This window comes from Neodiprion lecontei, chromosome 1, assembly GCF_021901455.1.
Source record: "Neodiprion lecontei isolate iyNeoLeco1 chromosome 1, iyNeoLeco1.1, whole genome shotgun sequence".
In the NCBI taxonomy this organism is placed as follows: Eukaryota; Metazoa; Arthropoda; class Insecta; order Hymenoptera; family Diprionidae; genus Neodiprion; species Neodiprion lecontei.
In genome coordinates, this window is record NC_060260.1 from 5,819,582 (window position 1) to 5,839,651 (window position 20,070).

General features: G+C 34.2%; 2 protein-coding genes across 7 annotated transcripts; one reads left to right on the plus strand and one right to left on the minus strand.

Moving 5' to 3' along the window:
* The first annotated feature begins 18 nt into the window (after window positions 1-18).
* LOC107225081 (BMP-2-inducible protein kinase) lies at window positions 19-14,852 on the plus strand. 6 transcript variants are annotated; one of them, XM_015665406.2, is made up of 13 exons: window positions 19-402; window positions 1,653-1,768; window positions 2,092-2,225; window positions 2,425-2,536; window positions 2,634-2,837; window positions 2,964-3,067; window positions 3,144-3,276; window positions 3,380-3,974; window positions 4,183-4,549; window positions 4,830-4,968; window positions 5,318-5,570; window positions 5,828-5,875; window positions 11,640-14,852. In XM_015665406.2, exons 1-13 carry the CDS (start codon window positions 276-278, stop codon window positions 13,607-13,609), a joined length of 4,302 nt encoding a protein of 1,433 aa, XP_015520892.1. In that variant the 5' UTR covers window positions 19-275; the 3' UTR covers window positions 13,610-14,852. The 6 variants fall into 6 exon arrangements, with proteins under 6 accessions (XP_015520892.1, XP_046585888.1, XP_015520893.1 ...); XM_046729932.1 differs by having other exon boundaries at window positions 5,831-5,875; XM_015665407.2 differs by having other exon boundaries at window positions 4,830-4,959.
* Window positions 14,853-15,865: 1,013 nt separating this feature from the next.
* On the minus strand, window positions 15,866-19,973 carry LOC107225069. Its single transcript, XM_015665379.2, has 4 exons — window positions 19,486-19,973; window positions 18,180-19,393; window positions 17,870-18,074; window positions 15,866-17,715 (listed from the first exon to the last, which is right to left on the minus strand). The coding sequence occupies exons 2-4, from the start codon at window positions 18,539-18,541 to the stop codon at window positions 17,482-17,484; spliced, it is 801 nt and encodes a 266-aa protein (XP_015520865.1). The 5' UTR covers window positions 18,542-19,393; window positions 19,486-19,973; the 3' UTR covers window positions 15,866-17,481.
* Between the last annotated feature and the right edge of the window lie 97 nt (window positions 19,974-20,070).

Sequence of the window (20,070 nt, forward strand, 5' to 3'; positions counted from 1 at the left end):
ATGCGCAACTAACGCTGTCTTAAAATGTCGGCTGGGTGAAATACGTTGAATGTTATCATGATAAAATTGATTTTCGTTGGTTAAGTTTACGCGCAATTTCCACGCGGATTGCCGGTCGAGGACGCAAATATAGTTGGAATAAAATAAGGAGTAACTCCGCCGGCCAAGACTCGTCTATAAATCGTAAAACACTGTGTGAGGAGGCCTTATGTCAAGCCAGTCTAATATTGGGTGGATAGCCGAAGAAGTAGCGCAGACGACAACGACGTGCCAAAATGAAGAAACTCTTCTCAAAAATCGAAACAAAGATTGACAACACAGCCAAGGAGCCAAACAGCTATGTCGGCAAAGTATTTGTCGTCGGCCGTCACACCGTTACAGTCGAAGATGTCCTCGCTGAAGGTGCGTAACCCGCGACGTGTAATATCTCGTCCCTCATCCTCGATCGTTTCCCGTCTTGGAATCTCTACTATCGCTGTATGTCGCTATGTTTATTACAATTTCACGGCCCTTTCATTTCTTCGCGCAACAAACACCATTTTCAATATTTTCAACGATTCCGAGCATTCGTACGTACTCCCCATTTATATCCAACTCCCTTAATGGAATCTAATTCGTTTCCGTTTCCAGCCTCGTACGTAATTCGTTTTATTGTTTTTGCAACGCGAATTATTCTCGTCGATTCACTTGTGCAAACACAACGTGGGGTTGGTTTGAAAAACAGAAGGCTCGAAAGAAACCTGAGGAAGGTGCGTAGTTGTTTGTATCGTGCATTTCAGTCAGCCGCAACGATCATTCTTGGCCATTCTAACCAGCATTACCTGGTGCTATGGCCTTTTAATCTCATGTCTCAATCTTATCTACCGGGACTACAAGTTTATCGCAAGACAAGCACCGTTACCGTGATAGATTACCGAGTGTTATTAAACTTTTATGATTGCAGGGATGTTCTCCTAATCTTTCCAGATTTGAATAAAAGCCGTTCACTTCTCTCAAGTTTCTTTATTTTCCTTTCATTACAAATTTCTCACTAATCCAACAAACCACTCCCACAACTCGGTACGCAATACTTATGATTCATTTATTGCTAAACTGGGAATAAAAATGACTGGCGAAAAAACTTTCTTTATTCAATCGCATTGAATCAGTATCATTTTCAGATGATACATTACAGCGCTGCTAAAAATCACATACCAAAAACCCCTCACATCATACGCAACATGCAAATAAAAATTTAAACATTCATCTGCCAAGGTTAAAAATATTAACTCGAGCAAAGCGCTAATATAAAACAATTGGTGATTTACATTAATCAGACTGAATTATTCGATGTACTTATTGAACTGTATCAAAATGACACTGGCATATAATCTAGACTTTCCTGAATTAAAACAGCTCAGTTTCAGACTACAGACATGATACAGCTCTATCGTCATATCAAGTTGACATGTGTTAATCTTACATATTTATTATTATGATACTGACAGAGAGCATGATATGACACAATAAAGAAGGGATCAGAAAAATTTGAAGCTGGATACTTAATTACTCGATTTACTAATAATAAATTTTAGATGTGTTGGAAAAAGCAATTTTCACCTCACTATTGAAAATAATAATTAGATATACTTAAATTACATCCCTAATTCCAGGTGGCTTTGCTGTGGTATTCTTGGTCAAAGCATCGGGTGGGCGTTATGCGCTCAAACGCATGTATGTCAATAATGAACATGATCTCAACGTATGCAAAAGAGAGATACAAATTGCTGTAAGTATTTGAAAATCGCAAACTCGTTTCAGAATTTTGCTACAAACAAGTGCCAATTTTGTAGCAAAAATTTTATACGATGAGATTATGCCCTTTTGATACTCTCGAATATGTAAACCCAGGACATGGGAATATAATTAAGAGTAATTGCTTGTTCTACAAAGGCTCGCTTCCTTGCCAGGTTGTGTAAACACTTGTGATAACTTGTCATATGCCTGTATAGTTACACAAACAGTAAAGTGAAAATATTGAACATGGCCGCTCGGCCAAAGACAATTACATTATCGTTGCTGTACAATATAGCATATCAATTCAATTTTCAGAGCAATCTCAGCGGTCATAAAAATATTATAGGATATGTGGATAGCAGCATCACTCACACTGGAGGTGGGGTTCATGAACTCCTCCTTTTAATGCCATATTGCAAATCTCATGTTCTTCAAATGATGAATAACAGGTCAGTTATACGTGGATAATGTTTGTGATTAACATTTTAGTTTTACTTTTACTGATACATTCAATTTTCGGAGCAGACAAAAGATATTTATTAGATATTCAATTGTACAAACTAGCAATGTCCATCTATAGTAATCTCACACATACCTCTGTTCGTTTCAAATTTAAAAACAACAACGTTTATCCTTTAAATCATGCAGGCTACAAACTGGATTCAGCGAAACTGAAGTCTTGCAGATATTTTGTGACGTGTGTGAAGCTGTCTCGCGTTTGCACCATTGCCAGACGCCTATTTTACACAGAGACCTTAAGGTAGGTCAGTCTTAGAAAAAAAAACTTGTATCCAATTTTTATTTCTTTTACGTGTTGATATTGCTAGTTTCAATGGTGATGTTCTTATCTGTCACAGGTAGAAAATATTTTGCTAGCAGATTCTGGTCATTACGTACTATGTGATTTTGGATCTGCAACTGGAAAAGTATTGAATCCAAGTGTTCAAGGTGCTTCTATAGTAGAAGAAGAAATTAAAAAGTATACAACTCTTAGTTATAGAGCTCCAGAAATGGTTGATATGTACTGCGGCAAGACCATCACAACAAAAGCAGATATTTGGGTAATTTCTGATGATTATATTTTTGAATTACCATGTGAATTACATGTCAATGCAGGTTGAGAAGCTGTAGAAATCCAAATTTTGTTCGTCATTCCCTCTTTTCTAAAGAATTTAATTCTATTACAGGCTCTAGGATGTCTGTTATATAAATTATGCTTTTTCTCGTTACCTTTTGGCGAGAGTACGCTTGCTATTCAATCAGGAAACTTTACCATACCAGAAAGTTCGAGGTAAACTTTTGGCTTATCTTGAATATTTTATTGTAGTAGCATGACTGGTTATATTAACTTTTTTCTCAATTTACAGATATAGCAAAGCACTTCATTGCTTAATTCGATACATGTTAGAACCCGATCCTGATCTGAGACCAGATATATACCAAGTTTCGGTAGTTGCTTTCCAGTTACAAGGCAAGGACTGTCCAATACAAAACCTTCACGTAAGTATTTTTTACTGTTCAATTGAGTGGTCCTAGCAATTGGCAGATTATAATGACTCAGATTCAAAAGATTATTGGAAATTGTATTTTTGTATATTTACAGAAAGCTCCAACCCCGGTAATAGAGTCTCTACCCTGTCCTCTTCTGGAATCTGAAGCTATCAAGCGTTCTTCGGTAAAAATTCAAAAGCTTACACAAGTTACGATGGTTGAAGGGACATCGGTCGCACCGAGACAAAGGCCGAAAGGTCAGAGTGCAGCGGCTGGTCCCATAAGTTTAAGTGGTCAAATCATAGGTCAGATATCGGGGCAGGGCAATCAATTACAATCCCAAACTACACTTGGGAATTCAATTCCCTATACTTCTGTTAGTCAACAGATCCCGCCCATTAATACTCCACAAGCTTATCTTGGACAAAGCGTTCAAACAAACCCGCAACAGCCCTTACAGCTGTCTGCACAATCATCCTTTGTTCAGGTCAGTCCTCACATCTCATCCCCGAACCAAGCCATCCCCTTTGGCCAATCCCAGGCCCCCTCGCCGTTTGGCCAATCTCAGAGTCCGATGATTAGCCATTCTCCTCTCCCTCATCAATCCCCGGTTACTATTCAGGAAAAGAACCCGTATTATTTCGATTCAAGAACGACTGCCTCAGCTGTTAAAGAGGAAAATTTGGATGCCTTATTTCCCTCGTCTGGTGAGTTAATTCTCAAATAATATAAAATCATCAATATCTTAGATACAAATTATTTTATTTCGCTAGCAATCCTTACTATTGTCAAATGTCACTATATATATACAGAAAATGTCAAGAATCTGTATTAAAAATTTTTACGTTGCTTATATTTGTATCAGCGAATTTTATATGCCCTGATAACCTGTTTCATCACTACAATTTGGCTCAGGTTACCCAGATCCGTTTAAAGATGACACTTGTGTGATGATGGCACCTGCAAAAATCCCACCGCCTGTTGCTCCTAAGCCAGGTACAGTCAAAATTGGGGCACCTTTGGTACCTCCAAAATTAACGACTCCCACCAATATTGGCCCACCAAAACTAACAACACCGACACAGCTGCCATCAAAATTACTCACGGCAACGACATCTACTAAGATACCATCCGCAGTCCCACCGCCAGTCTTGCCAAAGCCTGTTCCGAAAATGGAGAGTCTAAGTCAAAGCATCAGCTCAGCTGGAACCCCACCAGATAGTCCTACGCTAACATCATCTAGACATCGAAGGAATGTCAGTGATACTAGCGCGTTCAACAAGTAAGCTCTCTTCTTTGCAATCTATTTCTTTAATACACATGAATATTCATTATACAAACGTGATCAATAATTTATATATAGCTATTCCATCACTCTGAGTTACATGCATATTTGCAGTCTGTTTCACAATTTTATTTTATATTTTTTTCAAAACAAAAACTTGTAGATTGAAATTCCAATCTGGTGGAAATTGCTATCATTGATGTGGAAGGTATTGTTTCTCGAACCGCCTCAGTTAAATTAAATAACTAAATTACAGTGGCTATTTCAATGTTTACAGAGTATTTGCAAATGAAACTTCTCAGTTTCTAGCACCGTACGAAGCCTCTGTTAAACCCCGATCCGGAGGCTCTACACCTCCCGATGTGTCAATGGATACAAAACCAGGCATAGGCATTAGTGCCTCTCACGTACGTATTGTAAGTACCTATTGCACACCTTTATTTTTTAGTTCACTTATTACTAATTCCTTCGAAACTAAAATACCTCTCTTCACTTCTATGAAATAATCATAGGTGTTTTGACCTTATACATTACGATCATTTGTATTTAATTGTAAACAGTCGAGCTTGTGAAATTCATGTAACATTTATTTCGGCTTACTGTTGAGTACTTTAATTTTCAATTTCTGCACTGCACACACATTACTGTTGTATATATATGTGTACAATAAGTAAGAATTTGATGCTAGCGATTGTTTTTCGTCATCTGTAATACAATCGCACACGCCTTACTTACATTTATTCAGATAGTTGTTCTTTTTCTCAGGGTGAACTTTCAAGCACAACTACCAGCACAGATGGTAGATCCTTAAGTGCTGATGTAGCTGCATGGAATCCTTTTGAAGATACGCAACCGTTCAATCAACTTACTGAAGATCATATTTTTGGGGCTGAATTTGATAAAATTAGAAGAGGTAGCAATAGTAGCATCAGTGGTGTGAAGAGCCGTGAAAGCTTAGTTATGACCTATTCAGAGTTGCCTGAAGACCCCTTCGAATCTGCTCCATTTAGCTTACCCAGTGAGTATCGACTTTCCTAACTATAGTGCTAAGGTTTTTCAATAAAATTTTTCTGGAAATGTGTTAGTTTTAGCTTGATATCAGTATTTTTACTTATGGAATGGTATTTTTTTCTGTTACGTATAAAATTTAACACTATTCTATCCAGTAGGCACATAACTTACACATCTCTCTGATAGATGATAATATTTATTGTAAATTGTAGATTGTATCTATTATGTTTAAATTTGTTGCCTTGACTTCATCATTTATTTCAGCAGGGAAGAAAAATAAGCATGGAGCTAAAGCAGCAGCTGTTGCAGGAGGTAATGCATGAAACTTTTAAATGACTATCCTTTTTGCTTATCTAGACTTCTTTGAAGGACGAACAATAATACTTGCGTGCATTGATCGTGAAAGCAGTATAGGCATGAGCTATCTTGATTTTATTACATAAATTTACAGATGACCGGTAGAAGAGCAGAGACTATCAAATGATCAATAGATTATTCAAAACATTCTTCTATAAATGTTATTAGTTCCGTAAAGTCCCGGTAACGAAGAGTTTCGTTCAATCCAACGTAATAATTAATAATAATACCTAGTTATATTTCCCATTCTGAAGTATTATCCAAAGTCAAAGCAAGCACGTTTTATTTGAATTATTTTTTATTGCTACTATAATTACTAAATTTGATGTGGTAATCACAAAAACTTGTTCTTAATTATTTAATAGCCATCGTAAAAATCAGTAAATAATATTCGGTATTTGTCCAGAAAAAGCAAGTACATTTTGTTAGAAATGCAGCATCGCTATATCTTTTCTAGAACTGACGTTATAAATTTTTATGGTGGTACTGTGTTCTGTGATTCGAAATATTTCACACTATGAAACCCTCATTCCAGTGATCTCGTTGGCTGTATATTGTGAAATTGTCTTTTTGATTGAGTTTGGTTACTCGTATCGAGTTTCTTAACCAAGATAACGATTTTTGGTATCTGGAGATAGTGTTATAACATAGCACAGTTTTTTATTACGACTTTTAATACCTCGTTTTCTTGTCACAAGGGTAGAACAGTTGTGAAAGTGATTTCTCTTGACAGTGATTAAATGTTTCCTGGAAGAGTGATTAGCAGAAAAAGGCGTACAAATACTACTATTATTATGATCATTATTATTATTTTTCTATCACAGCAGACTCCCAGTTGCACACCACTCATGAAATTCACTGAAATCCACCAAAGAAACGAAACTAACATATTTTATAGTGATAAAACCCCATTAAAAATGTTCAATGAAAATGGCAAACTATTTTAATGCCTAATATTTGACTGTCAAAATTGTAATATTCTAGTCCGCTGGAGCTTCTAAGTGCAATTTACGTTATTCTGTGTTATGGAGATGCTAAGTGATGTTTTTTTTTTTTTTCATATAGATAAAGCCAGTTGTTTCTTTAGGGTAGGCTGGCGATTAATTAAATTAGCATCTATTATCAATTATTGAAATACTAGTCGTGTGATATAACAATATAAAAAATTTGTAGAAGCATCACAGTGACTAGAATTGGTATCAATGCTTTTCTACTAATACCTAAACCATTCTGTATTCCATCAATTATTTCTATATCCTATCCAATTCTGTCTAATTGAATAGAAAATCATACAATTCCTTGTCTTTTTTTTTCTTTTAAAATATACATACTAAACGTTCTTTTCCCGATTGGTGTTAATTGTGCATCGTGGCTTATTGCTTTTCATAAGATAAAAATTGCACTAAGCGAATAATGTAAAATTTGAAATGCCTTTTGATTGAGCTTGAATAATTTGTAAATAATATACTTGACTCATCTAATCATATTATTATCTACAGATACTTACATTTAATTGGCAAAAATATTGGAGCGAGAATCCACCTTTTGAAATGTAATTCAGTATCTTCAATTCAATAACTCATTTGCTATTCATGCGGCACATCATTATAATCAGTTAATTCTTGTAACACTTGATCTGGCAACCGAATGTGTGTAGATATCTTTCATCTTATCTACGTTGAAATTGCAGGCACAAAAAGTTTATATGATTCGGTTTTTCTAGCAATAAAATATTGGCAATCACACAGACTGAATATTTGCGTTTAACGAACGAGAACAATTATACTTATGTGTTGATTAAAATTTATGCAAAACAACTAACAACTGTATTTAAAATTTTTTTTGTTGCAAATATTATTATGTGATACGACTTTGCATAAATTTTAGTCCCCATATTTTTGTTCTTATATGCAAGGATGTATTCACTGTGACAAAATCTATATCCTCTGGTAGTTAATCAGATGCTGTATAGCTCAGTCCTTGCTTAGCTGTAATTGCGCTCAATTTTCTTCTACATACATTCAGACGTAATTTTATTACCTTTAATTTAGAATACCGTATTGAAAATGTGTGATCGATTCTTCAATTTAAAAGATGTACACAAATATACATACATATAAGTTTTTTGAATATTCCAGCATATGTCTGTAGTTTTATTATAGGTATGTGATTGCTCTTTATATACATCGAAAATCAACAATTTAAATATAAGATATATATTATTAGCTCGGCTGTCAGATGCACGGTGATTGAGTAGCCATTGTAATATAATTCCTTGTCGTTGGCTGAATTTAGCAACGAATTATTATTTCTAACGTAGCGACAAACAACGCAACGACGCTATTCTGGTAGCCGGTATATATAAACAATACTAATTATAGTAATAGTAATACCATTCTAACATTCGACTTGTAACCTGGATGTAGCACGTATTAAAAAGTTATAATTTCCAGTTTTCCATAGAGTTCTCCTGGTCTTTACGTTGTACTAACAATTTTGACATATATCTCAAAGCTCCGAAAATATTTACATTTGCATTCTCGAAATTGGTTTATTAATTTTCGCTTGTCATTGATCGGTTTACCAAAGATAATTGATAAATTACTTTGCCAGTTTTTAAATCTTCTGCCGAGTATGTTACCGAAGGTGTCGTAAATCTTGCATTGCATAAAGTTACTTCACTTCGGCAAAATGTTCTTATCTTTCCCTCTCATTCTTTTTTGAGGAAGCACGTAATCATCTTCTACAAGTAGGCTTAGTTTATACGCTATAAGTCAAGGTTTACGTATAATGAACGATATAACGTGATTCACTAAGAAATATAATGTCACAAATTATTCAATTGAAATATTTTTGCTCTAAACGTGCAAAAACTTGTACAGTAGATAGTTAGCTATGTTGTTGAAAGAAGAGATTTGGATACTGTTGTCATATTACCTGTGATTAAAACCAACGCATCACGTTCACATGGCCTTAGACGGTATGAATAAAGTTATTAAATGTTTGAAAGCTATTTCTAAAGAAAAAGATACACAATTAAATTCAAATTATTGATCTGTTTAATTATATTGTATAATATCTTAACTGAATGCATCGAACTTCTGCTGCAGAACCGCATTTGGTACAAACTCGTTCTTTCTACAACATTTTATATTAGTATACTATATGTATGTATACATATGCTGTAAAGATATATATACGTATAAATATATATGCATACATACGTATACATCTATTCAGATAAGAAATTAGTACTTATGTTACGGAATTGCATACACTTGTATGTATGCTATACATATATGTTGTAATAATTCTGTGTATGGTATGATAATTCGCGATGGTGGCAAGATTATCAATTTTTTGATAATGCTTAATTTTTTTTTCTTTCCTCCATTATAACTGTCTAGAATGCATCTGTATTATTTTGCACCTGACAGTAAAAGCGTTCTTTTTGTCTGTTCAAAGTACTATCGAGTATAAGCACAATGAAATATTCCCGTCACCTCTACTAAATACTACAAATTTAATATCAAGGATAGAGTTAAATGCATCATTCCATTTTGCAGAGCTTTTATTTTTCAATCATGTCAACATACGCTCATTTTAGCTAATCGTTAGGAAGACTTTTGTTTTAATATGTATTTCAATTTTTACTTCAAGACAAACAGTATTTGCCAACTTGACGAATTATCTCCAGTTATTACTACGAATAATAATTAGCAATATTATTTACTCTATATTTATGCAAATGTATGAAGATCGTAGCAAGATGTATTCCACAATCTTGTCGATATACTTCACCATCTCACGAGTAGTTCATTCTGACATTTACGTGGTATAGCTGAATGTAGTGGACTCAAGACATTGTCCATTTGCAAAAATAAATCGTTAAACGTCTGTAGTTGAGTAGTTATGAGAAGATTTTGTTCTCTGAGTATTAGTGATAATCTTTATTGAGGTGATTGCCAATTTTTCTGTACCATATATTTCCCGCACTTCGATATTTTCAATTATTAAATCAAATATAAAATTAATTAATTAGTTTCCGAAGTTGTCTGTGGTTGAGGAAATGCACTGTATACAATAAAGTACACTATAATAATACATCTAAGTATGAACAATGACTAAACTTATAATGAGCTTGGATACGATTATTAATGAAAGATAAAAGCTTGTAATACGTACGCTTACTGTCAAACATTTTTAAGCCATACAAAATTTAATCATGCGCCCACTGTCTGGAACGCCCTAATAAGTTTGGGAGACGGGAGTCGGGTGAATTTCAATCATCCAAATTATTTTGTCCGATCAGCCACTTTTGAAATTCATTTTTTATATCGCTTGTCCATCCAAATGTCTGTGATGAAGGTTGACTTTAATTTACTGTAAATATACTGTACACCTTTATTTTAATGCATACCAATACTTTGTTGAGGCAAGGGTGAAGTCGTAATACCCTCGTTACTATTTGCACAAAACTTAACAGTCATTGTAGATGACACTCAACTTTGGACCTTTGCTATTTTTGGTGTACTGCGATATAAAATGCTGCGACAACTGACATGTACATTACGGTATATAGTGTTCCATCTTTCATAATTATTATATTAAAATACAGCTATTCAACAATGTTGATGATCAGAGTTTTCAGGATCTTAGTATTGATTTTTAGTGAAAATCAACAAATTGTATGTTGTTGTGTTACAGTGAGTTATTCACACGTTTTTGTTCTTCTTTATCCTAAAGATCTCAACCTTTGACGACGATCTTATGGACAAAATACTTCTTCTCTATTTGTTATACAAATTATAAAGGAAATCAATAAATTGTTACTTTAAAATTGTAAAAGCATTGGTCAGAAGTATTACTTCTATTTGACAAATACCCTTGATCCTCAAGAATCTGATTAGGACTGTTCCAGACGAGGTGGTGGCACTACTAATATTAGCTGTAAATATATTACTGCTTCATCTTAAAATTGTTGTAATTCAAGAGTATATTTTTTTTCTGCAAATTATCGTTAACTCGCTGTAACAAGCAAGCTAGCCACGCTGCACGCTGCACAAGTACTTCAAGAATATTTTGTCTGCGACAAGCCTAATCAGACTCTACGTCTTTCTACTTTTAAACTTCCTTCCTTAGTACAATATTTTATTCGTGGATATCGGTGCGCTATTTACTGCTATTAAATCTAGAGGAAGCTTCCAGCATATCTATCAATACCCGCAGTTCTTGATCTATAGTTGTAACGAATTGTCCGTAGATTTCCTGTAACGTCCCTGTAAAAAATTGTGACACTTGGATAATAGTTTCTAATTTCACAATTGCACATTTCTTTAATACCATTAGAAGGTATCAAAAATATGTTGAATTGTGTATTACCGTTTTCTCAATAATATCAAACAGCTAGTCACTTTTTATGAATCGAGTATACTTTGTGTTCTTTATATTAATTTTGCTAAATTCAATGCCTGTAGGTAAGTAGTATCAGTTCACTTTAATAATACTACCTGGAATCTTCTACTGATTTCAAATAAAAAATGCAACTTCTCTCTGTCTTGAGTTACGCAATTAAATGATTATCATAACGCACAGAATACAATGCATTACAAGCTCATTCATACTCGTTAAAATTACTAACCCATTTTTGCTAACTGATCAAATATGTATGTTCCCTTAAATCGTACGTCTTTTACAGTTGGTACTTGATATTTTTCAGGAACAGGCGGTGAAGTAGCAGTAAAAGTGCCCATCCCTCATTGGAGTCCGGATACTGAATTGCCTAGGATAGACGACGAAGTGTCCCTGTTGGCAGAATCTAGTCCCGCTTCACCTCCATTTGTTCGTGCTCCCATTGAAGATCGATCAAAGTATGAAAAGTTGGCATTTAATGCTGATGAAATATCCTCGGATAGTGATGAGGAAGATGGTCAGAGACCCGAAGAGAAAGCAAAAAAGAAGAGAAGGAGAGTTAAGGGTGTTTTAAAGCGGAGAAAAAAAGGAGCCCATCAAGATCCAAGCAATCCTCCAGTTGAGTGTGATTCTGATGATTCAATTGGATCGGCTAGTGATTTGAAAGCAATGAACGACGAAGATGGACTGCAGGATCTTGACGATGAACGAGAGAAAGTAGATGAAACAATCTCTGAGAGCGTTAGAACTTGTGGAAGCTCTGCGTACCATGCTGAGTGTGAATCGGTAGCGACGCATGAAGAAGATCACAGAATGCGGAAACCGAAGAAACATCATCGAGAACAACAGCTACCGACAATACAGGCAGACCCAGTTGTTGGGCATCAATATGGAGAGAAACCCTTGTTACTGGACGACGAATTAGATCCAGAAGCAAAACCCGAGCAGTTGCATGGGGATCCATTTGTCGGATATCAGTATGGGTCGAAACCTTTATTATTCAATGAGGACTCTTCATCAGATGATGTCGAAACGTCGCGAACACCTAATAACGGGGCATGGAAAGCCGAAGAAGATGTTTTCGCGTTAGCGCCATTTCCTAGATCAGATAGTTTTAGGAAAAGTAATAGTAGTTACAAAAGTGCCCAAAAGATCATTGAACAATCCAGCAATACAAGTTCTTCTCGTAATTCGAATTTGGTATCACCAATATCAAGCTCACCGATAATTGAAGGAGCTTTAGTCGACTTAGATGAAACGACGCATGAAACATTTGAATACAATCAGCACCCTCCAGCTCCCACAGCTGTTCCCGAGAAAATACAGAGCAATCACGAAAGTTTTGACTTCGCTGTTCCAATACAGTCAGCAGTGGATGAGGTAGAACTAAAGAACAAAGATCTGTTCGGGTCTTCACCATTCAGTAGCGGCAGTTTTACAAATCCGTTCAACAGTTTGACGAATTATACAGTTAGTGATAATTCTACAAATATGACTACAACAACACCTTTGAGGGAACCTCTGTACTCCAACTATATAAACTTTGCTCCGCAACCGTATCATCCGCCAAACGACTATCAAGTATCTCAAGCTGCTATAGTTTCAACTTCGAAATTTAGCACTGTGACTGTGCACTCAGCACCTATAGACAGAAGCTCACCTAAAGATTTATTTGGATCTGTCCCATTCGACGAAGTTGCATCGTTGAGCATAAGCAATCAACAACGACCAACATCTTTACCTTTGTCACACTCACCAACATTTGTTGACGACGCTTTGAGTACAATTTTATCAAATACTGCGGTACCCACTCACTCATCGGGCCGATCAGAAACTGTAGAGCCGACCTATACCATACAACCGGTTTATCATACTTCGAGAATTATAGTTCATCCAATGAACAGTATTCATATGCCTCAATTTCCACCTGAAGTTATGCCTCCGATGTCACCTGATCTGTTAGTTACCGATACATGTCCAAAGTTTAAAAAAGACAAATCAAAATACCACCTCATCCATGAAAACCTTACTGAAACAGCGAACGTTTTACCTGTTAAAACGCCACACAAAACTAAAAGTTCTAGTTCTAAAAAGACACCAAAAACGAAGAAGAATTCTACAAGTACAGCTGGATTTAGTAATATGAGCTTTGAGGATTTCCCAAGTGACGAAAACGAAGAGAGAAGAACAGGGACAAGAGTGGCACCTTTTGAAGTAGTAAGAGAGCCGGAAAAAAGATTTGGCTCTTTGAAGAGGCGGAGTAATCCATTTTCCTAAAAACACAAGTCTGTGCTGAAAGTATCTAACGACAAGTCCATAAACGTACACCAAGGTGAGCAGAGTAAAGCCTGTTCTTTGTACATTTTTTATTTATTGTTTTCTTATACACTTGCCTGGAGATACGCTATTCTTGCGATATTTTCCCTGTCGGCAGAACTATTTATTATCTATCTCATAATTACCTCTGAATTACGACTCAGGGGTATCACCGACTTCAATTAATCCAATCTTGAATCTGGGATAAAAATCGCATATTATTCTTTCTTAACAAAGGAGAGTAAATCAAAAGTACACTCAGGCGTTTTGTTATAATGTTATAAGACTTTCCTATGTTCTTCTCCAGTATATAAAGATTATCATAATGATTCAACTGGAAGGTCGTTAAAGACTTCAATAAAACTAAATTAACATACATTCCATAAAACGCTTTCATGTATTAAATCTTCTCAACGCAAATTACGGTTTGAGAATTATATTCTCTGTATAGATCTACATTTTTTTTATGGCTGAATGAACATCCAATGTGACGAAAAGAACCTGTTACTTATTTATTATCACTATGAAATGTGATATTATATCTCCATTAAGAAGATCGATTGATTCTGAGCACAGCCTGTTCACTACTGATGTTTATATCCAGACCAATAGTCTTTGAGAATAACTCGAAAAGCACATGTTATTTGTCAAAAAATACAGTATGAATTTGTATTCACATACAGGTATCTGATTTTTAAGCTATGTGATCATATATTTTCAATCCAGTACTTTATACTCCAGCTGCAAAATTGTATGATGCTTAGATGAAGCAAATATTTATAGTTTCAACAATCATTCAAATATTATTCAGGAAATTATTTGATAACTGAAGATATACCATAGAGAAGAAAGTATGTTGTAACTACTTGAATATGTAGCAAGGTATAAATATATATGTATAAAAATCAATTAATATAAATAATCTGAAAATAAGCAGCATTAGTAATAAATCTTACTCAGTAGTTGGTAAATATATCCAACGTTGCTAGAACGTTTATACTTTCCAATAAAACAAAAAAATTCATTAAAAAAATATATATAAATAAGTGGAAGAAAAATAATGTATGAGTAGAATGAAGAAAAGAAAAAACCATTTAATATTGTAAAACTAGTTTTTCTTTTCAAGTCAAACCAGGTTGTACTTGGCAGCTTAATACCAAAAAATACAAGGAAAAAAACTACAAAAAAAACAAAAAAAAAAACACGCACATGTCTCTATTTTTGCAGTTACACATTTTCACTACATTTATACATTCAAAGGATATTCGAACTGTACTTGTACAATTACCAATGTAATTTGTATGACGTAGAGACTTTTATTATCGATTTACCACATGTATTACAGATGCTAATTTTTTGTGTGTCATAATCGTGCTCCACGCATTGAATATGCTCTCGTTACTTATAGAAAAACTTCGACGCTGATTATACATTAAAATCAGTGACATACGAGTTGGCAACTATTATATACTAAAAAAGGCTTATAAACGAAAAAACTATCTGGCAATATACCAATCCGTATTGGTAGGTGTGCAGTTCTCCAAAGGTGCAGCTAGTGCCTCGAAGTGATTCAGTCTTTTTTTAGTGATGTGAAGCTGCTCGTACTAGAAACATAAGCAACATTTATTGATCATTATATTTTTTCCATTATGAGTTGAGTATCGTTGTTTTATATATTTCGGCTGTTGTAGATTTTCAAATAACCACAATCACAGCATTGCGTGAGACTGATACTGGCAGTTCTTGATTGTTAGAAATTTTTTTAAATGATGCTGAAGCGTAAACATTTCGTATTTGTTATTTGATACCTATCTAGTAATTATAAATAGGATTCTTATGTTGCATTTACTAAGTTGAATACTTTCCTGCACTTATATCACACGTCTATTCACCAAGTTGTTGAGCATTGCACTAAGGTTTAATTAAGTATAAAAGTGAGACAATACTATAAACAATATTTAAAACAAAAAATAAACAAATTAAATGATGTATGTAAAAATACATATATATAAATATATGTGTGTGTGTATGTGTATATATATATATATATATATATATATATATATATATACACACACACACATATATATTTATGTATAATACTTGTAGATATACTAGTTTGACTGTAATATTTAGGTGCCTTCCTTTTATTAAATCAGTTTCAAAGCTTGGCTCTATTGTCATTTTCCACAGAGAACCGATTAGTTTTTAAGCTAATATGTATTTTTGAGAGTCGAAACCCCAGAGTAAATTAGATTTATCATTGGGTTTCATTCAAACGTTTCTCACGAAAATAATGATCAGGCTTAGCTACTGATAACTAAATTTGGATTCGTACTTTATGAAATCGATTTCTGATTTCGTATAAATAAAATTTTTCTTCACCATCTTAAGTTCAAATCCATACGGACCAAATATTGAAGGTATTTTCACGCCATTGTTATTAATATTATTATTATTAATATTATTGTTATTAATTTACGATTATTTCTACTATTACCATATTACCAGATTTATTAAATATGAGAATGGGAAGCAGGATATTTTCGAAAAAAAAAAAAATGCTTCATAAAATTGCTACTATTTATCAACTATTGAATGCAAGGGTTGTAATATATGTTTAGATTTCCTTGAATACTTGTGAGTTGAAACAACATTGATCACATTCCACCCCTTGATAGCTTCTAGTAACTGCATATTTATTGCTTTTAATTTGTCATTTTTCTATTCTTCGTAGGGATGCATAAATAAATCTTTCTTTTTCTGTAACCTGTATCTCTCTAACTTCGATTTATTCACGGTCTGTAAAGCAAATGTTTCAGCATTTAAAAAAATTCCGTTTAAACTTGTAATTGTATTTTAAATTACAAAGGTACGAGATAGTATACATATACACAAATTAATGAGGTGTGCCTGAGGTTGAAGTAGAGAAATAACGTTAGCATTTATTTGACATCAGCATCTTTGTTATGTTAATATGCCAACAGTTATTGTCAAGTCGGTAATGGTAATTTAAGAACCACACTTGTCGCGTTCTTAAATAATCAAATTTCTTCACAATGTGCAAGGAATTGTTGCTACGATGAATCTATTACCCTGCTTTGCCTTCATTTTATAACTGAAATCATGAGTTTTCTAAATCAAATGTTGTCGACGTTCTCGAAATATTTTTTTTCAAGAGATTGCAGCCGTATATTTATTTATGTATACAGTTTTGTTGTTTTACTATATTATATTGTTATTAAAATTATTATATGTATAGTTGTCCACATTTCTTATCGAACGTACTAGATGCAAGTATAGTGCAGGTCTACAATATTAATTCAACCATATTCTTACTATTCTTAGGACAAATATAATATATTCGAAAGTTTCAATACTTGGCTGATGGAATATTCAGTGGTATGAATATTCATTTATGTGCTGAACTGTTTTGTCTACTAAGGCGGCTTTAATGTAATATTATTTATTACATTTATCATTTGAGTGATTAATTGAATGATGTACAATGTACATACATGAAATGAATAAAAATGTACCTATATGTATAAAAAAAAGAAGACAGCTACAAATAAAGTCTATTATCATGTGATATGAGAATTAAACAATTTTTCCATAGTATATCTTTAAAAAAATACTTTAACTCATATTAAGGTGTCATGTGTCTGATGTATGTATACGTCAAGTCTAAATATGTTGTTTGCATTACGGTATACCTAAGATCAATATCGGAGTTCTAAGACAATTTGCGTTATTAGTAATTCCTTGAAATTATTATGGATATCAATTATCGAAATAATATTTGATCTTTAGTAATAAAATATAATTTGTAGTCACCAGCAACAACAACTTTTCCCATTCAAATCAATCTGCCTCTCTCTAGCCATGAGAAGGTTTATAGTAAGAATACCTATCCATGCGAACAAGTTAAACCAACTGGTTGTAATAGCTAATTGCAAGGATAGTCCGGTATTGATCTCATCCCCGCGTCTCCAGTTATTAGCATCTGGCTGTAGATAATCCATGTAATCAAACACGGCTCCACAAGATAAGCGATTATGAATCACCTGAAAAGTTGAGGCTTTTGTCAGAAATAATACTTTTGTAGTTTCTAAAACTGATGTGAAAGTTGCAGCAATTTATTATGCTTCTCCCTTTCGTTCTGATTTACGATTGAAATTATTTTAGATTGATTACAGAATACGATAACGTCCACAATACCTGAACTTCACGACCGCTCGATCCTAAGAGTTGAACCATGTTTCTTCGATATTGGTTACAGGTTTTATAGTACCCGTCAGTTAACAGTACAGCATGTGATAGGGAGAGAAAAAAGATGAACACTCCTAAAAATCCAGCTAAAAACCATCGCTTACAAATAGTTCTTCGTTTGGGTCCCACCACAACGACATTTCCCTGCTCTGCCCTGAGGAATGAAATTATTTGTTTATTTCGAGTTCGCTGCATTCAACAACGTATCAATTAAATTTAATTTATCAGGTATTTATTCCAGAGTTAACGTGTTACTTACCTATGGTCGGATGAAGATGTCATTTGAATCTGTTTAGGATCCCCTAAGTTTCTGTTAATGCATGTTCTGTAACCATGATAAATTGCAAGAACCAGCCCGACAATCAGTACCGGAACTAGACCATATGATGTGAAATGGCACAGCTTAACATCGCCCCCCATAAAAGTACTGAATGTGTTGACACCATACAAAATACACCCACAATCTACGCTAATACAAACATCTAGAGTCCAAGCCCAGTGCTGCCATACTATGAGCAGACAAATTGTGGATGTCGTTGACAAGATTGCAGAGACCGAATACAAAACTGCAAGTTGCTTTTCAGCTTGTTCACTTTTTGCATATAATTCGATACTTGACATGTTTCAAGTATTCTAAACTTTAATCGGTACAGTCAAAATCAGACGCGCATTGCGCATATATCGCCTACAGTTTGAACGTAAATATGCTATTACACACTCATCGTTTTCACTACCTTATTTACACTGTACTTATCATTTATTTATATTGGATTTTTCCTCATATTTTGTTCTGCTCAGAAAACTTAAAAGTCGTGTATTTCCATGGAAACTGAGCTGAGCGTTCTCCGGAACGGAGAGAACCGTACTAATTGTAAGCGTTGCCAAGAAACTGTGGGTACAGTTTATATTAAACAGAGTATATACCGGTGTCTGATGCTAAATGCAGAACACGATAACTACCAATTAATTTTGCTACACAAATACACAGCATGTCAGAAATGGAATACAAAATAACTATTCACCACCTTGGATTAATTTTACAGCATGATACAGAAAACTTTTTAGTGTTTTAGAATTTCAATATTTTCGAATTATTCAACAAATATGGTCCTCAGCCTCAGTCTTTAATTTGCAGATATCTTATTCTCACCTAATATTTAGTCTAAATAAAACATTTCACTCAATATTATTTCTGCTTCTGGAAAGTGGTGCATTAAATTTACCGAAGGATGCAGTTTATCGATTGTACCAGTGACACATCTCATGTACATTTTCAAATTGAGATTATTGCGACAGTATTGCGATTTTCACACTGAAACTTTGCTTGAATTGATCGAGTGACTGCGTAATAAATTTGGTGACACAGTGCGAGAAAATTTCAAACCATTCAGAACAACGAGTATGTGGTTCAAAGCTGATCAAACTATACTACTCCACTGACTGAGATAGTGCTGGATAGTGCGTCGAAGATAGCTGAAAATATTCCATTATGTGTCAACTGTGATATACATATGAGTGTACATGGAATAGAATGAATTCTTATTTAATATTTATTAACTGTTTACCTTGGGGCGCAAACAACACTTTATATTCATACTACAAGTTATGATAAATTTATTTGGCAAGGAACACACTGACATTTATTGCTTGATTGATAATCGAGCACCGAAGCAACACAAGAGTTTTGATTTCTCATGAATAAGATTTAAATTCTGGCACAGATTGTTAATTCCGCTTTCTACGCTACACAATTCTTGGAATATTTAAATATGTTAAACGACGTGAAAACGTTTTATGCGCATTTTATACCATAGGTACATGATATCAGGTCAACCTGCATGATCAGATAAACTTAGATAAGATTAAGCGCCATGCTCGATGAATCAGCGACTGTGAGATTTTATTATTTTTCTACCAAAGATCCAAGGGAACACAATACAAGTAAAATACACAAACGGATATCGAATTTGAGGGATAATCTAAGTCGCACGTTCATTCATAGTATATACCTAGTATGCAAATCACATATGTCGAATATTGACAGGCCAATATTTGTTTAACTTGGTTGAATGTATGAACTTTCGAAGGATAGTGAAAGAAATTGAAATATGGAAGAGGAATGTAAAATCAGATCTTCTTATGTTAATAGT